This window comes from Triturus cristatus, chromosome 3_2 (assembly GCF_964204655.1).
Source record: "Triturus cristatus chromosome 3_2, aTriCri1.1, whole genome shotgun sequence".
NCBI classification, from domain to species: Eukaryota; Metazoa; Chordata; class Amphibia; order Caudata; family Salamandridae; genus Triturus; species Triturus cristatus.
The window spans coordinates 41258188-41276339 of NC_140584.1; the positions used below are offsets into that span (position 1 = coordinate 41258188).

The window sequence follows — 18152 nt, forward strand, 5'->3', positions numbered from 1 at the left end:
AGGCAGTACAAATCTAGGTATACACAAAACAATGACAGACCCATTTAATGAAAAGGCCTAATGTGGCACAGGCTGGAAGAACCTTGAATTGAATTGAATTGGCATTTATATAGCGCATGGCTACCCTGGAGCATCCCAGCGCTGAAGTTGTAACTAGAAGACAGATACCCTAGGGGAAAAGCCAGGTCTTTAGCTGTTTCCGGAAAGTCAGGTGATTAGGTTCCCCACGGAGGTGCAGCAGAAGGGCATGCCAGAGTCTGGTGGCATTGAATGAGAAAAGCCGGCCGCCACTTCTGGCCTTCTTGACCCTAGGGACCACAGCAAGGTGAAGTTCATCTGAGCGGAGTTTTCTGTTCGCCCTGTAGGGGCGAATCACGGCTTTGTTGATAGGAGGCCCACTCCCATTCAGTGACTTATGGGCTATGCAGAGGGCCTTAAAGTTAATTCTCTCCTACACCGGGAGCCAGTGGAGAGAGTGTAGTGCGGGCCTTGCTGAGCTTCGATTGGGGGTCTCAGTAAGCAGCCTCGCTGCACAATTTTGTACGACCTGAAGTTTCGCGATCACTGAATTCGGGGCCCCTAGGTAAAGGGCATTTCCGTAGTCTATCCTAGACAAAATTAGTGCCTGGATCAGTAATTATTTTGCTTGGAAAGGAAGGAGGGGGAGGATTTTGCGGGTCATTCTAAGCAGACCATAGCATGAAGCAGCAGTCTTCCTCACCTGTACTTTAAAAGTGAGGTCTTGGTCTAGCCAGATTCCCAAACTTTTAATCTCTGTCTTGGGGACCGGGCCCATAGAGGTTGGACACATGGTGCTTGATAGAAAGCTTAGAGAGTTGCCGAGGATAATGAGCTTGGTCTTTTCACCATTAAGTTTCAAGTGGGAAAGACTCATCTACTTGGCGACTTCCTCGAGGCAGGAAAGGAGGTCATTGGTCTGCTGGTTGGGGTGGCTCAGTGCTACGACCAGCTGTGTGTCGTTGGCGTATGTCACCATATGAATCCCAAAGGGGGATACAACATCCGCCAGCGGAGTCATGTAAACATTAAAAAGAGTGTAGCTCAGGGAAGAGCCCTGCAGGACTCTGCACTGTAAGGGGATGGACTGTGAGTTGGCGTCGCCTTCAAAGACCTGGAAGAATCTTTGTTCTAGGAGCTGTTCCAGTCACTCCTGCGCTCCTGAGGCGGTGAACCAAGACACAGTGTGTCACAATTTCCAATTCCTTTACATTTACAGTACATTTTAAAATTTTCAATTGTACATTTAGCTTCTTTAGTTACATACATTTTATTAATCTGTTAATATTATTTAATTTTCTAAGTAGTCTCCGATCCCCTGAGGAGGCTTGAAGGACCCCCTGGGGTACCCAGACAACAGGTGGGGAACCACTCTTGTCTGTCTGAATTCTGACGGCCATTTTCAAGGCCGGAACAACAACTTCCTGCTAAGGCAACCCTTTGCTGAACTTGAGAACTTTTACAAAAAATAAAATTGGGAAATTGGGACTTATTTAGCTTCACAAATAGCCCACCCCATGTTCTTCTTATGGATGTTTGTGAGTTGGATTCAGCCCACCCATTGGAAGGAAGACAGGAAAGGTTTAATACATGGATCAGGCTAGCAGTAACATGCAGGAGAATGATAATCAGTAATCAAGCTGAAATATTGATTAGAAAATGGAGGAAGATGCAAGCCAGGTGTTCTTGAAGTAACCACTATTTAAAGGGTTGGTTGTGGTGTCTAAAAGTAAGCTGCAGTACAACACACATCACAAGGAGAAAAGAGCTCATATTAAGTTAACATAATTAAAAATCAATTAAAAAAATAATATTAATTAAAGAAACATAAATTGACTATACACACTTTAACACTATGATATCCACAACACAGACCTAAATTAAACTCTAAGATAATAAAACACATTCAAAACGTATTTTTCAATTAAAAATTATTAGTTAACAACCAATAATAAAATCATTAAAATGTATTTAATATCCACCCTTTACCCCTTTAAAAGTAAAAACAGCACACACAAAAATAAACAATTACGCAAAATACATATCAAATAATAAACATTAATTAACAACTATATATTGATAAATTAAATACAAATTACTTCCCACCCTTTACTCCTATAAACTCCAAAACACACACCTAAAATTAATTACACAATTACAATAATTAATTGCAAATGAATGAATTAAAATTAATTAACATCCAATTTTTTTTTTTTTTTTTTTTTTTTTTTTTAAACCGTTTATTACAGGTCTTAAAAGTATACAAGTATGGGCCCACAACCTTCCGGCCGGCCGCTAGCAATGGTAGGAACATACGACATACATTTATGGAACACGTGGTATTACAGGAGGAGCATTTCTCAGTAGATAACAATGTCAAAAGCCACAGCATCCAGGCCCCATTATGCGGTTTCATTTTAAATTAAGAACAACAAAAATTAAAACCACACCCACAAGGCAACCCACAATCAAAAATAGCAGCACGTGCTCCCCAAGAGGGGGGATCCCAACTATACACAGAAGTGTGAAGAGGGGGAAGAGAGCAAAGCGAGGACTGGGGGAACCCAATGCCCGGCGGCGGGGGAACGAGTCGGCTAAGGGGATGGGGCTGGCGAGGGATCAGGCAGCAGCGGTGGCACGCAGATACCCCCTCGGTAGGCGTTCCAGGGGCCCCATACTTTCACCCATGTCCCAGGCTTACCCCTCGCCACATACACCACTTTTTCGCGAAACATGCACCAATCCATGTGTTCTTTCCAGGCCGAGACCGTCGGGGGCCTCTGGGATCCCCACAGTTGAGCAATATCACGCTTGGCTATCATATATCCCAGAGTCACCCACCACGTCTGCGGCGCTGAGTAATCAGTCGGTTCCCACACATTCAGCAGGCATCTCCTCGCTTCAGGCAACAGCGCCACATGCGTAACCAGTCGCAGCACCTCATGTACACCACGCCAGAACCCCTCTACCTCCGGGCACTCCCACAAAATATGCATAAAGGTCCCCAAAGCACCACACCCACGCTTACACAACCCATCTCCAGCATAGCCCATACGCAGAAGCTTTGGCCCCGTCATGTAGACCCGGTGGAGTATCTTGAGCTGGACGAAGCGGAGGCGAGCCGGTATGGCCACCTCCTTCGGGGAGGCCACCGCGGAGGTCCAGTCCTCGTCGTCCAACTCCAGCCCGTCGGCAACCCAAGCCGCACGAAGGGCAGTCAACAGGCCCGAAAGGTCGTTTATCAGCTTTTAGTAGATAAGTGAGATCGTGCTGTCCGGGACGTGCCCATCCAGCATTCTATCTTCCAGGGGGGAATATTCCGGGATGGAGGCAACGTCCGAGAAGACGGAGCCCAGCGCATGTCGGACCTGCATATACCGGAAGTATTCACTGCCTTGCAACTGAAATTCCGTCTGCAGCATATCGAACGTTTTAAATCCTCCCCTCGTCCAAAGATCCCCCACTTTACTGATACCTATTATGTCCCACTTCTCGAAGCCCTTAGAGGTCCACAGGGAACCTAACCGCTCAGACGCGTATAGTGGTGATGCCCGGGTCAAACGGTCCTTCCACCCCATAGCTGCATTGGCCGCGTGCCAGACTTGCACCATGACACGCGTGGGGCCCGTCAGACGAGCGTTGGGCGCGCTAGAGTAGAGCGCTCGATTGTAATCGCCACCTGGCAGGAGCATCTTATCCATTTCAAATGCCGGGTTTAAGGCGGGCCCATAGAGGCTGTGGTTAATGGCAGCGAGCTGGGAGGCCCAATAGTACCGTTTAATATCCGGGAGGGCAATCCCCCCGTCAAACCATGGGAGCGTCAGCTTAGCCAGAGCAATACGCGGCCTCCCGTCCCAGAACAGGCGGAGTTGCAGACTCTCCACCTCACGGAAGTAGCGCGCCGGGACCAAGTCCATAGTGTTCTGCAGAGCGTACAGAAAACGCGGCAGAGACATCATCTTGAACAGTGCCGCCCGGCCGAGCGGCGAAAGCGGCAGGCGCCGCCAGCGTGCGACATCTACCCGCAAATGCTGGAGGGGGGGGAGCAGATTCCGTTCATACCGGGCCTCCGGGTCCAGAGTAATGAAGACACCCAGGTACCGAAATCCCTGCGGGGCGATCTGGATCGGACAGCCCCGCGGGAGAATAGGAGCCTCCCCAGAGAGAACATACACACACGATTTAGCCCAGTTGATGACGAGACCGGAGTTACGACCAAACGCGTGTAAAACATCAACTAGGACTATAAGCGATTTACGTGGGGAGGCTAGGTACAGAAGGATGTCATCAGCGTATAGGGATACGCGGTCCTCATACTCGGGGGTCCAACGGAGACCACGGATGGAAGGCTCCCACCGCAGCCACTCCGCCAGGGGCTCCAAGGCAAGCGCAAAAAGAAGCGGCGACAGGGGACAGCCCTGTCGCGTGCCCCGGCCCAGCTCAAACGGGGCCGATACTCTTCCGTTCACGACCACCTGCGCCAATGGGCCCGCATACAACAATTTGACCCAACTGATAAATCCTGGGCCAAACCCGAACTTCGCAAGCATCGCCCAGATGTATGGCCACTCAAGCGTGTCAAACGCCATGGTGGCGTCTAAGGATGCCAAAATGGCCGGCTCCCGTATAAACGGGACACGCGCAAGCACCCCATGCAAACGCCGCAGATTAAGGGCTGTATTGCGATGGGGAATAAAGCCAGATTGGTCCTGATGAACCAGATCGCCCACCACACCGACCAGCCGATTGGCGAGTACCTTAGCGAGAATTTTGGGCTCCGCATTCAGTAGTGAGATAGGCCGATAGGAAGTAACCCGATCCCGAGGTCTCCCTTCCTTGTGGATCACCACAATTGTAGCCAGACGTTGGTCAAGCGGGAGGGAGCCCAGCGAGTGGGCCGCGAGGAACATTGCGCGGAGGTGAGGCGCCAATGTATCCGGTCGCAGCTTATACAGCTTGATAGGGATACCGTTCGGGCCCATGGCCTTGCCAGAAGCGACCGAGCGTATGGCGAGGGCGATTTCGTCGGAGGTGGGAGCGGCGTCCAGCGACACCCTGTCCTCCCCGGACAGGGAAGGCAGCGCGATATCCCTGAGCAGAGCACGGGAATCCTCTTCCGAGCAAGAAGAGACCGGGGAATACACCTCGCGGAAATACTCCGCGAAACAGGAGACAATTTCTTCTGGCTCAGTTACACATACACCATTCGTTTTCTCGATCAGCGGGACCACACGATTCGCTCTCTCCTTTTTATCCAACCACGCTATCAGTTTACCAGCCTTATCACCCACATCATACAGTCGCCCCTGTTGCTCCCTACTGAGGCCCCTGGCCGCCTCCGTAACGAGGGCCCTATAAGCCTCCTGCTTGAGCTGGAGGACATGTAATGCAGCATCCGTCACCCCATCTTCTAGATTACCCTCCAGCTCAGCTATTTCAGCCTCCACCCGGGTCACCTCCTCCCGCTCGCGCCTCCGGGCGTGGGAAATAAGGGACAGGGCCTCCCCTCTAAGTACTGTTTTGAAGGCCTCTCACAGGGAGATAGCTGAAGGCACTGACCCCACATTCTCCTCAAAATAGCGCTGGAGGGATTTAATCAAGTCAGCGCGAATGGTGGGGTCGCGCAAGTACCAGGAATTGATTGGGACCACCCTACTCTCAGCCCTCGGAAAGACATCAAAATGCAACAATAGCGGGGAGTGGTCCGAGATACCCCGTGCCAAATGGCGCACCTCCCCCACCCTCCCGACATGGGCCGCCGGGACAAGGACATAATCAAGCCGTGAGAGACTACCATGGGCCCCCGAGTGGAAAGTGTATTGCAGCTGCGTGGGATGTTTTAAGCGCCAGCAGTCCACCAATCCCAGTGTATCCAAGAGGCCGGATAGCCACGCCTGTGCCCGGGGGAGGTCCCTAGGGGGGTGACGATCCACAGTCCCAGAAACCACCGCGTTGAAATCCCCCCCCACCACCAGAAGACCCCCCAGAAGGCCAAGGAGGAGGCGCCCCAGACCTGCAAAGGTGGTCGACTGCAGCCCCGGTGGGACGTACACTGACACAAAGACAACCACTTTGCCCTCCATTCTCCCCACCAAGACAGTGTAACGTCCCCTGTCGTCGTGGAGCACCTCATCAATTTCTAACGGGAGCGAGTTCTTTACCATGATACCCACACCCCTCGAGCCTGACGTGAAGCCCGAATGGGCCACGAGGCGGTAGCCACGCCGATTCATGGCGCAGAAGGAATTGCCAATAAGGTGTGTCTCCTGCAGGAAGACCACGTCAGGCGAGAGTCGCTTCAGATACTGCAGGACCACACCTCGTTTAATCCTGTCCCCCAGTCCATTGACGTTCCAAGACAACAGAGTTAATTCCCTACCCCCCATCATACACAAAAACCATCATTCGTCCCCCCACAGTAGAACCAACACAAAAAAAGGGTTGCCTTGTGATAATAACGAACAACACCCCATCCCTGCCCACCCACCCCAACAAAACTCCCCCCTCCCTGCACCCCTGCATGAGCCCAAACAGCCCCCCCAACGTGCAGTGTGCCTGTCGCCCCATAGATAGTTAAACTAACTAGACCCCCAGAGGAGGAGGGAGAACCCCCAAGAGACCCCACACAACCTCCATAGGAGGGGAACTTAAACAATCCGATGTATAGTCAAAAGTGGCATCATTTTTGTCCCGAGCGAGGCCTAATATTAGTCCCTCAGTCTTGATCCGGCGAGAACATCCAATTATTAATTCATCAATTAAAAATAAAATACTTCCCACCCTTTCCACCTATACACACCACAACACCCCTAAATTTAATTACACAATTACTATAATTAATTACCAATTAATTAATTAAAATTAATTAACAACCAATTATTAATTCATACATTATAAATAATTTACTTTCCATATAATTTAATTACAGTTACCATAATTAATTACCAATTAATTAATTAAAATGAATTAACAACCACAACCAATTAATTTAGAAATTAAAAATACATCACTTCCCACCCTTCACACCTATAAACACCACAACACGCACCAAAACTTAATTACACAATTACCATAATTAATTACCAATTAATTAATTACAATTATTTAACAACTGATTATTAATTAATTAATAATAAATTACATTACACATTTAACGCTATAACATCTCAATGAAACAAATATTAATAAATAAAAAATAATCAATACATTTAATATAAATAAATTACTTCCCACCCTATTCCCCTATAAACCCACAACCCGCTACGGAACTAAAAACGCAACATTCCATTTTTTTTTTAATAACTACTAAAAATTGAACACATATATTAAAAATACAAACAAATCTTATACAAAAAACATACATATAAAATATATACTAAAATACATAACAATAAAAAAACGATACTTTTAACAACTATGGGGGCCATTATGATGGCGGACGGACCTTAGTCCGTCCGTCATCATGTTGGGGAGTGGGACCACCCGCCTCTGCTATATTTAAGATTGCGGCAGGTGCTGCTAACTGCAGCACCCGTTGTAATGTTAAAAATGCGCGTTTTACATTTCCCTGCACTACGCGGCAGGCACCACACGGTGCCTGCCACATGGTGCAAGTGCAAAAATAAACTGCCCCTGGTCAAGGGGGGCCCGCAACGGGCCCCCAAAGTCCATCTCTGCCATCCTTTCCATGGCGGGTGACCCCCCATAGAAAGGCTGGCAGTGATCCAGCATCATAATCACACCGGCATTGCCTGCTAGGCACCGCCGACATGCATTGTGTGCTGAGGGCCTCTGCCGCACCATCGGGCTCTATGAACCTGTCGGATTGCTGACAGACTGAGTTTCCGATTCTGGCGGTCGGAGTTCCCAAACACCACGATCCTCCCGCCATCATAATATGGCGGGTGGGAAATGGCCACGAGATCGCGGTGAGCCGGTGGCGGATTTACTGCGGTCATAATCAGCCCCTATATTTTGCAAACGATATTAAACACTTCAATAGATTTTTAAATCAATATTGCCACCAATTTTAATAACATCAGATTCAATTCCCAAGAGGACAGTGATTGTCTAATCAGAGTATAAATTTTCTACAATCCTTCATGGAGTATGTGGAGAAACTCACACTCCTGCACCCCACCCAATCTGGCTTTAGGGCCGATTACAGCACCAAGTCTGCCCTGCTGGAAGTGATGGAGCATCTTAGAGACAAGTTGTATCACGGGGGCAGAGCAATGCTTATTTTGCTCGATTTGTCATTGGCCTTTGACACGGTGCCCCACGGGATGCTTCTAGACAGATTGAGGAACATGGGCATTGAAGGGAGAGCATTAGCCTGGATTACATCCATTTTGCAGGACAGGGAACAGGTCATCTGGACCCCTCCGTTTTCAGTCTCTATGCCTAGCATGCAGGTTGGAGTTCCGCAGGGCTCCTCATTAAGTCCAACTCTGTTCAATCTAAACATGTCACCTCAATCATCATTGGCATAAGCACAGGGTGCCAAAATAATCTTGTATGCTGATGATACACAGCTGATTTTTACATGCATCAAAGGTGAAGGCTTCAACGGGGATGCAATTAGATCCTTCCTCACTAAGGTTTTTAGATGGCTGAAGGAGAACCAGCTCAAGTGCAATCCCGACAAAACCGAGATTGTCTTCCTCGGCCAACCCGCTGTGAACAATTAGAGCCAATGGTGGCCCGCAGATATTTCCTCTCCCATTATTGCCCAATCTACAGTAAAAAACCTGGGTATCTACATCAATAATAAGCTCTCAATACGGTCCCAGGTTCAGCCCCTAGTGGGAACCTGTTTTGGCTTACTGCGGATGCTGAAGAAATTCCTGCCGCTTCGCCCCATGGATTCCAGGAAGACACTGGTGCAGGTGCTGATTACATCCAGATTAGACTATGACGATGTCCTCTATCTGGGACTACCGGACTATCTTCTCCAGCACCTTCAGGTGGTGCAAAATTCAGCAGCAAGGGCGATTCTCAAACTGTAACACAGATCGCATATGTCTCCCCGCCTCAAGTCCTTACTCTGGCTCCCAGTGAGGGAACGGATAAAATTCAAGGTCATGATTATTTTCTTCAAAGCCTTCCATGGCATGGGCGCCACCTGCCTTAGAAAATGAGCTAGCTAATACACAACTACTAGGACACTCAGCCGATCTGGCCTGCATCCCCAAAACAGGTCTGGTGCGAAGAGGGGTTAGGTCTTTCGGATTATTAGGAGCTCACGCTCCTAAGAACAAACTGTCGGCAGCTCTGAGAGCATCAACAGTTCTCTCCCACTTCAGAAAACAGTTGAAAACATGGCTTTTTAAGGACTAATCCTCCAAGTAGGGTAGTAATATGTGAACTGTTAGCGCAGGGACACTCCAGCTGGAGTGGCTGTGCGCTCTATAAGTACTGGTCATTCATTCATTCATTCCTTCATTCCAGGATGTCTTTGATTACTGGAATAGAAAAGAAAGACTTTTGATTTGTTCTTTTCTGTATAATTTAATGGCAGCCAGATGAACTTTAAAAGAAGAATGTAGTAATTTTGACGTGGCAAGATGAAGCAAATAAGGTATGAGTTCTTCCTGAAGCTATTGATACCATAACTGTCTGGAACATTCTAGGGCTATTAAGATCATTGTCGCATTGGAGTGTTGTAGTTTGATTAGGGGGATTGGAGGGAAAGCGTAAAATATTTTTCCAGACCAACTGATCAAAAGAGCATTGCCCAGAGATCTTGGTTTACATGGTCTTGAAGCATCATTTAGGCATTTTCTGTTTACTTCTTTTGCAAAGTGGTCTATTTCTGGGAAGCCCTAGCCGTTTGAGATATCTAATAAGACGACTTCTTCTAATTCCCACCGGGATTTTCTTGAAAACACCAGCTGAGAAGGTTGGCTTGAGAATTTTGCATTCCTAGTAGTTGAACTTCTTGAATTGCAAACCCTCTTGCTAGCAACCAATGCCAGATTGACTGGGATTCCAGTGATAGACTTCTCGATCTGGGGCTGCCTTGCTTGTTGAGATAGTGCATTGTTGTGGCATTGACTGTTTGTATTGAGATCCAGCTATTCTTCAATGATGGTAAGAGGACTCTGACTCGGACTCCCTTCATTTCTATGATATTTATGTGATAAAAATGTTGTTTTTCTGAATACAACCCTGAATGGTTAGATCCTGGAAACGAGCTCACCAACCTGTCAGAGAGGCATCCATAACAATTGTTTGGTTTGGTATGTACTAATTAAAAGGCATTTCTTTTAGGAAAATATTTCTGCAACTGCACAGTTTCAGGCATTGTTCATCTATAGAGAAAAAGAATGTATTCCCACTTGTCTTTCCATTTTTACTATTGACCCACCAGTCATTGCTGTAAAGTTCTCACGTGGAGACATGCACTGGGGATCAGATAAATACATGAGGAGATGGACCCCAACAGCGAAGAGATTTTATGAGCTGTTGGAATGGGCATGACTAGTAACTGATGATATTTCTGTAAACATTACAAACTGTCTTCTCCCAAGAATACATGTCTCCTTTTTCAATGTTTAGGGTTGCCTAAAAAAATTGATCATCTGTACTGGAGATGGCACAGATTTTTCGAGAATTGATGTGCAATCCCATGCGTTATAACAGACTGGTTGTTGTTTTTGGTTGTGTTTGGTCCACACTTTGTGCCTTTATGAACCAGTAGTCTAAGTAAGGGTAAATGTAGATTCTGTTCCTTTCCGAGGTGAGCAGCGATTGCTGACATGTATTTGGAAAAAGTGCATGGGGATTATTTGAAACCAACTGGTAGAACCTTGTATTGATAATGTGACCTGCCGACTGTCTATCTAGGAATTTTCTGTGTTTCACTGCTATAAGAAAGTAGAAATACACATCTTGTAAATCCTTGAAACACATCCAGTCACTTTTCTTTAGTTGTGGATAAATTTGGTGCAGGGCCAGCATTTTAAATCTTTCTTCTTTGTTCCGTTTTCACATCTGTCTTAAATCCAAAATCCATCTGGATTCTTGTTTTGAGTACTAAAAAATACTTGGAATAGATGTATTTTCCTATTTGAGATGGAGAAACGGTTCTATTGCACTTTTTTGGAGGAGAGATTGTACTTAGTGATTTAAAAGATTTCGTTGTTGTTTTGGAGGGAATGATGAGCATAGTCAGATTGGATGATTTATAGGACCTATCTATCTGTAGTCGTAGCATTCCACTTTGCCAAGTAGTTTGTGACACTCCTACCCACTGGAATGTGTAACAGATATGGAGGAGTGGGATTTCCACTGTTTTGCTTGTGAGCGAAGTTGTAATATGACCTCTGTTGTTGTTGTTACGGTCTACTTTCTCTACCATTTATACAATGTTATTGAGTGTGTTGTTGTGACTTATAACCTTGGGACTATGAGTAAGAGGACCATTGAGGGAACGGAATCCTCTGTCTAGATTGATACCCGTAATTTCTTCTCCTATATTGAGATCTGAAAAACCTTTTGTTTTCCTTCAAACCAGCCACTTTTAACGTCTCTGATTCTTTTTTCATACGTTCCATTTACTCATCTGTGCGAGGCCGAAATAGAACGGCTTCTGTAGATGGTAGATTCATGATGTTTAATTTTGCCCCTGGTTTTAAAGTTGTCAGTCTGAGCCAATCGACTATAAGAAGTTCTATGCCATGACATTATGAAGTTACCGTAAATTCTGCAGAGTCAATTACAATACGGATTGATTGTTTGGGTACTATTTGTGCTTCCTTTATAGTTTCTAGGAAATCTTGTTTTCTTTCCTTCTGGAGGTAATTTGTGAATGTCAGGAGTGATTCCCATAAAGCTCTGTCAAACCTGCCCAGTAATCCTGAAGCACTAGATGTGTTAAAGTCTACATCAGCTGATTCACAGGTCTTTCTGCCCACTGCATCTATTCTATTACACTTCTTTTCTGGAGGGACTGATGCCTCCGATGCAGAAGAGTGTCTTTTTCTGACTGCTGACACTTTGATTGAATGAGGCTTGGGCTCCTGTCACAGATCTTATCCTGATAGTTTGTATTTCTTGGTGAGTCTGGGTGTTTCTGATTTTAACATCGCTGGTTTTAGGACTTTCTCCCAGGCTTATTCCTTAAAGCAAGGAACTAGTGGCAGAGTAGGTCTTGAAGAAGGTCTGGGCTGCACGGTCTCCATGGTGACATACACAGCTTTTTGTGGCACTTCTATTTGGATGTTTAGTTTTGTAGTCCCTCTTATGAGGACATTTTGGAAACCTAGAACATCATTAACAGGGGAAGGTCTAACTGGAGAAGCTGCTAGAGACGTAGACTTGTAAAAGTTGGAGGAGTCTGTGGATTGTCATTTTTGAAGTTGTGGAAGAAGTAGACTGGGGCAGTCTTCTCTTGCATCGGACCAGACTGCATTGAGGTGATAGTTAGGAAGCTGGCTTTATTGCTCATGGTCTGAAAGAACCAGGAAACACTGATGTTGATCTTGGTAGTATTATTGGGGCTTGTGATACAGGAAGTGAAGGGGTTAACAGAACTGGAGACTCAATAGGCCTTGGAGGAAGGGTCAAAGGCTCTAATGGTTCTTAAACTTGGTCCTCTGCAGGGATTGTAAATCTTGGAGCCAGTAAAAGATCTGGTACTCCATAGAAATAACCTCATTAGGAGTGGACATGGATTAAATTGATGCCGAAGACATTCTTGACATCGACCTCCTGAATGTTGATCTGATTCTTAGTCTGCTCCCTTTAGATCTCCCTATGTGGGAGTCTTTTTATTGAGAGGGAACCTTTTCAGCAGCGGGAGCCCCCTCTTTGTTTGTTTTTTTCTCTCTTCCTCTCTTCCTCTGCTCTGATGTCTTCCAGTTTACCTCTCAGCCTGAACCTCCTCTATCCTTGAGGGCACATTTGCCATTTTCTGACAAAACTCACAGCCTGAATGTAATGGTGGGAGACATATCACAGAGACTGTATGAGGATCTGAAACTGCCTTTTTTCTTCAAGCTAAAGAGCATTTAATGAAATCAGATGGTATTTTCCGTGAAAATATGTTTCAAGGTAGATGACAAATGATGGAAATGGCAATTAAGCCTTAGAAATGGAGAGTGAATTTGAAAAACTTCAACGTTCAGGAAACGTTTTAAGAAAAAAATTGGGTTTTGAACCCTGAAGTGAGAATTTTCCAGATTGAGCTGAAAAAAGGACTGGGGCAAACTGCCAATGAAGTGCATGCTGGGACAGAGAAGCTGCTAGCCTCTAAAAGAAACAGTACTCTTTTCTGCTGTTTTCACTCTGTAACTTGACAGGCAATCTTTCCTTAAATTTTTCTCTACCATAGAGGGAAGGTTAAAAGTTTGTTAAGAATACTTTTATACATACCATCACTAAGGTGCAGCAATGTGGTTCAATAAACTTTTAAACTTTTAAAAATGGGAATGTCCCTTCTATGAAAATTGTGGTAGAGCAGAAGGGCAGTCTATGTATTGGAGAAGGTGCCACCAGACTTCTCCTCAACGAGGTGTCTACCTCTAACCAACAGCTGACCTATATCCCATATACCTGTCAGAGTGTCAGTAGCAAACTCCCTGTCACACAGCAAGGTGTCTTGCTGCGTTGCGTTCTGTAGCATTTTAATAAATCCGGCACTTTGTGTTTGTGACTTATAGCTATAACACTACTTAGTCATGTTAGATCTACTACCAACAATTAGCCTTGTTACCCCATATTCTACATGGCTGCCAAATGTCATCTACATCCATCCATCTATGTTCATACTACATCTGTTTAACCGATACTCTACAACACAACACAACACTCCACTCCACTGTGCAAAATGTCACTCTACTCTATGACATGCCACTCCACTCTACGACAGTCCACTCCACTCTATACCACTCCACACTATGACATGTCCCTCCACTCTAACACACACCACTCCACTCTACAATATACCTCTCCACTTTATAACACTCCATGCCACGCCACGCCACACCACGCCATGCAACTCCACTGTATGACATCACTCCACTGTACCTCATGCCATACCACTTTATGACAATCCACTCTTTGACATACCAGTTCATTCTCCGTCACTCCACTTTACGGCACCCCACTTTTAGACACTGTACCACACACCACTATTATACACCCCTTCACTCTACTGTGCCACATGCCATTCCACTCTTTACCACTGCACTGCACAACACACCACTCCACTCTCGGACAGTTCACTCCACTGGAAGCTACTCCACTCTACGTTCTTCCACTTTATGGCACTACACTTTACTGTACGACACACTATTCCACTCTATGCCACTCCAGTCCATACCCCTCCATGATACCATACAACACTCAACTCCACTCTATGCTACTCCACTGTACTCTACGACATGCAACTCAACTGTATGTCACTCCTCTCTACGCAACTCCACTCTTCGCCACAGTACACTGCTCAACGCCACTCTACTTTAAGCCACTCCACTCTACGTTACTGAAATGTAAGCCATTCCACCTAGGCCACTCCACTCTGCACAACTCCACTCTATGCTTTTCCACTCTATGGAACTCCACTCTACTGTACGAATGCCACTGGACTCTATCCCACTCTAGCGTACGGCACTCCATTGTACGCTATTGAACTGTATGCCAATCCACTCCATGGTATTCCATTGTACACCACTCAACTCTAAGCCACCCATTCTATGGTATTACACTGTACACCACTCTACTCTACAACACTCTACACCACTCTACTCAATTTAATTTCACTCAATTACACTCCACAACACTCCAGTCTAGACACTTCACTGTACGACACTCGTCTCTACTGTACAACACTCTCTCGACTGTACAACGCAGCACTCCATTCTAATCCACTCCAGTCTAGTATTCTGTACGACACTCCACTCGACTCTGCCACACTCACCTACACATTACTGTACAGCACTCCACTTAATGAAAATCCACTAGATGATGGTACACTCTGCGATTTAAAACTTATTCTTTATTAAGAAATGAAACCCACTGATATTCAAGGAAAAAAATAAAGATTAAGGATAAGTTATATTTAGGAAAACCTTATTTCTTCTTTCTACATAAACTTGAATTGAACAAACAAACACTGGAAATCCTAAAGTTATAGCAGAAACTTAAATTATAATATTTAGCACTACCTTTGAATTACTATAAGTCACACACCTCCATACACAGTGTTGTCAACTCACTTGCCACACTACAATAACTATAACTCACCACTCTAACGACTGATGTATTGCAAAATCCATTTTTCATTGTAGGGGTGCATTATAATCACATGCGTAGACTGCATCTGCATATAATCTTTTGTTGTGTTAATCTAAGTGTTAGGATCTTGTAATGTAATAACATGAATGTGATGTGTTTAGGCCAAAATGTAGAATATGTGAAGAATTATTGTGGAAAATCAAATGTAACCAGTAGAAAAGACTAATAGAATAGAAAAAACTTGTGTTGTGAAACTGACCACCATTTATTATTGAATGTGTTTATTAATTGTGTCATTTTATATGTAGGTTGGAATATTAATTAAATGTGCCTTATTTTCTATGAAACTTCATAAAGTTCATGTTCAATCTCTCTTATGTTAGCTGAATTTGTAGGCCTGAAATGCATTTTTCCTGGAAGCTCTCGCATTAGAATTAATAGTTGAATTTCATGCGCATGTTAGATTCTGTACTTTCTCACGTTTGTCTTGCAGGGGAAGAAACATTCTTGTTAGTTAGATTATTGTCTTTGTTTTAGGAGCTAGGCAAGGATAGAAGAGGATACATAGGGAGCTACTGCTGTTAAAGAGAACTGTTGTATTTTCTCACTGGAGAGGGCCTGGGAATCAACAGTATTACTGTTTGGGAATGATCGCCATCCTGTGGAAAATCACCTATGAGAACGTGGTCTGATCAGACGGTGTGACCTGAAAAGAATCATGTGAAGACACATGTGATATTGGAGTATTGCAAGTAGGGAAGAGCCCACTACGTCTCCACCTTTGGAGAGAGAGCAACTCAGAACCATCTCTGTCTCAGGAGCTTCATGCTACCCGACCCATTGAAGTTGAGAGACCTCTAAGGAAGACTCCACATGATGACACCTTAACCTCTCCTGCCCGAAGAATGCTTAATTAGGAATGTCACGTTATCATAGGGATCAATTAATGCTTTATTTCCATTAAGCTTCGATGCAGAGGATCTTGGACTCGTGTTTCTTGATCTTTTGTATCCTGATTCTTGAATTAATTGTCTCGTGCATGCTGCACCATCTCAAACTCATGCATAGATTTGGATTAATGCTGGTTCCAATGTATTTCTACACCCTCATCTTGAGGTGCCTGTACGCAGTTGTTTTTGGCTTTTTAATAAATCAACTAATCTTATTTAGTAGTCTGTGATTATTGTGGGCCTAGAGAACTGCAATTGAATTGATTGACATTTTTAAAGATTTCCCTCCCCACCACGCTCTCATGCTGGAAAAAAGTACCATTGAGCTGATCTAGAGCATCCGAGCCAGGCTCCTTCACATACACAGTGTTCTCATTAATGATTTCATTGGACGTGAGATGAATCTGGTAAGGAATGCTATCATTTAACATATTCTAAGTGATTTAATATGCAAGGGTATAAGCAGTGCATTGAGAAGGGGCAAGTTATAGTTGATGTAGTCTGGCAAGCAGGTTTTTTATTAATGACTATCAGTGATGATCCTACGATGCAGAAACTAATGTATCCATCTTTCCATGCGCAAACTTTAGGTTAATTTACTTCTACGTTTGTTTTCTGCACCTCTTCCGAATATTACATGATCTGAGGGGCTTTGTGTTTTGCTAAAACAGCTTCACAGGTCAACTGATTGAAGTGGAGTGTGAAGCAGGTTCTAGTGCTCCTATGTGCCTATTCTGCGGAACACTATACATTTATTATTTTCATCAAATCTTCAAACTATTACATAATTGAAGAGGAGTACTTTAGCATGACTAAAAGTGTGTTTGCTTTCTATATCTATAATGAGCCCAGAGAATTCTAATTAAATATTCACAACGTTTTTTAATGCTTTATGCAATAAAGCTTGTATTGACCAAAACAGAAATACAATTACTGTGGTTGACATATATGCTATGAACTTGCATTTAGTTTAGAAGCACAGTTCACAAACTTACACCCTCTCTTACTTACTTTCAAAATATAACTTAGGCCAAAGAGAAGAAAAAAAGTGAGTTGACGTTAGCCTGTTCAGAGTTAATTCACATAATATTTAGAATCAAAATGCGTGCTTCTGCTTGTATTACACTTGTATGATGGTTAAGTTTTATGAAGAGTGTCTGTGCATGTCTTCTGTTATATATATTTGGCTGAATACTCAGCATTACGTTTAGAGGACGAACTAACGTTTTGCATCCCCTTATTAGCATACATACTTAGCAAAATGTGATTTTTGACGAAGTAAAAAAAGTTATAGAGTGGATGTAGCTGCACTGTCTCTATTGGGGGATGGGCATTTAAAGCTGTTAGCATGCCAGTTTGACACACTCTGCTTGGGCTTTCAAGATCAGTGAAGCCATTGTGGGGATTTTTCAGATTTCTGGCATGCGCATTCGATAGAGGATATCTGATGATGCAACGTCTATTTCTTTGCATTTTAGATACTATTTACTCATAATGTCTGATCTGATTTCAATATATTTTTACCACTTGAAATAAGCTAGAAGTTGACGACTGAATTTGGAAAAACATTTAGATGGTGAGCTGTACTGAGCCAATTAAACAATTAAATATGCACCTTTAAATTCTAGATTACCATATTGCTTACCAAACAACTCTTGACAAAGTTGAGTAGCTCCCCACGACGTGGAGAACTGCGCGCTAGAAGGTTGATGTCAGCCTGTCCCTGAAGCATCAGAACACTGGGGCAGAGGGAACCTGGGATTGTCCTCAAGTCATTGAGGGACCTGGTCGAAAGAAGAAAACAAAACGAGCAGTGTAAATGTCACTATCACCATATGGCAGAACAAAATATTGGGTGCAACGAGTGGGCTGAGCACTGAAAACAGGTAGGAGAATCTTGTCCATGGAAAAAGTGGGGATTGACATAATATTTTGTCCAAACCT

At 44.5% G+C, this 18152-nt stretch overlaps 1 protein-coding gene across 1 annotated transcript in view; it reads right to left on the reverse strand.

Moving 5' to 3' along the window:
• Positions 1-18152, reverse strand: part of LOC146856773 (otoancorin-like) — a 484135-nt gene that overhangs the window by 163124 nt on the left and 302859 nt on the right. The window contains exon 15 of the mRNA XM_085647226.1: positions 17854-17992. Within this exon, the coding sequence (XP_085503352.1) occupies positions 17854-17992 (139 nt within the window). The remainder of the gene's footprint in view (positions 1-17853; positions 17993-18152) is intronic.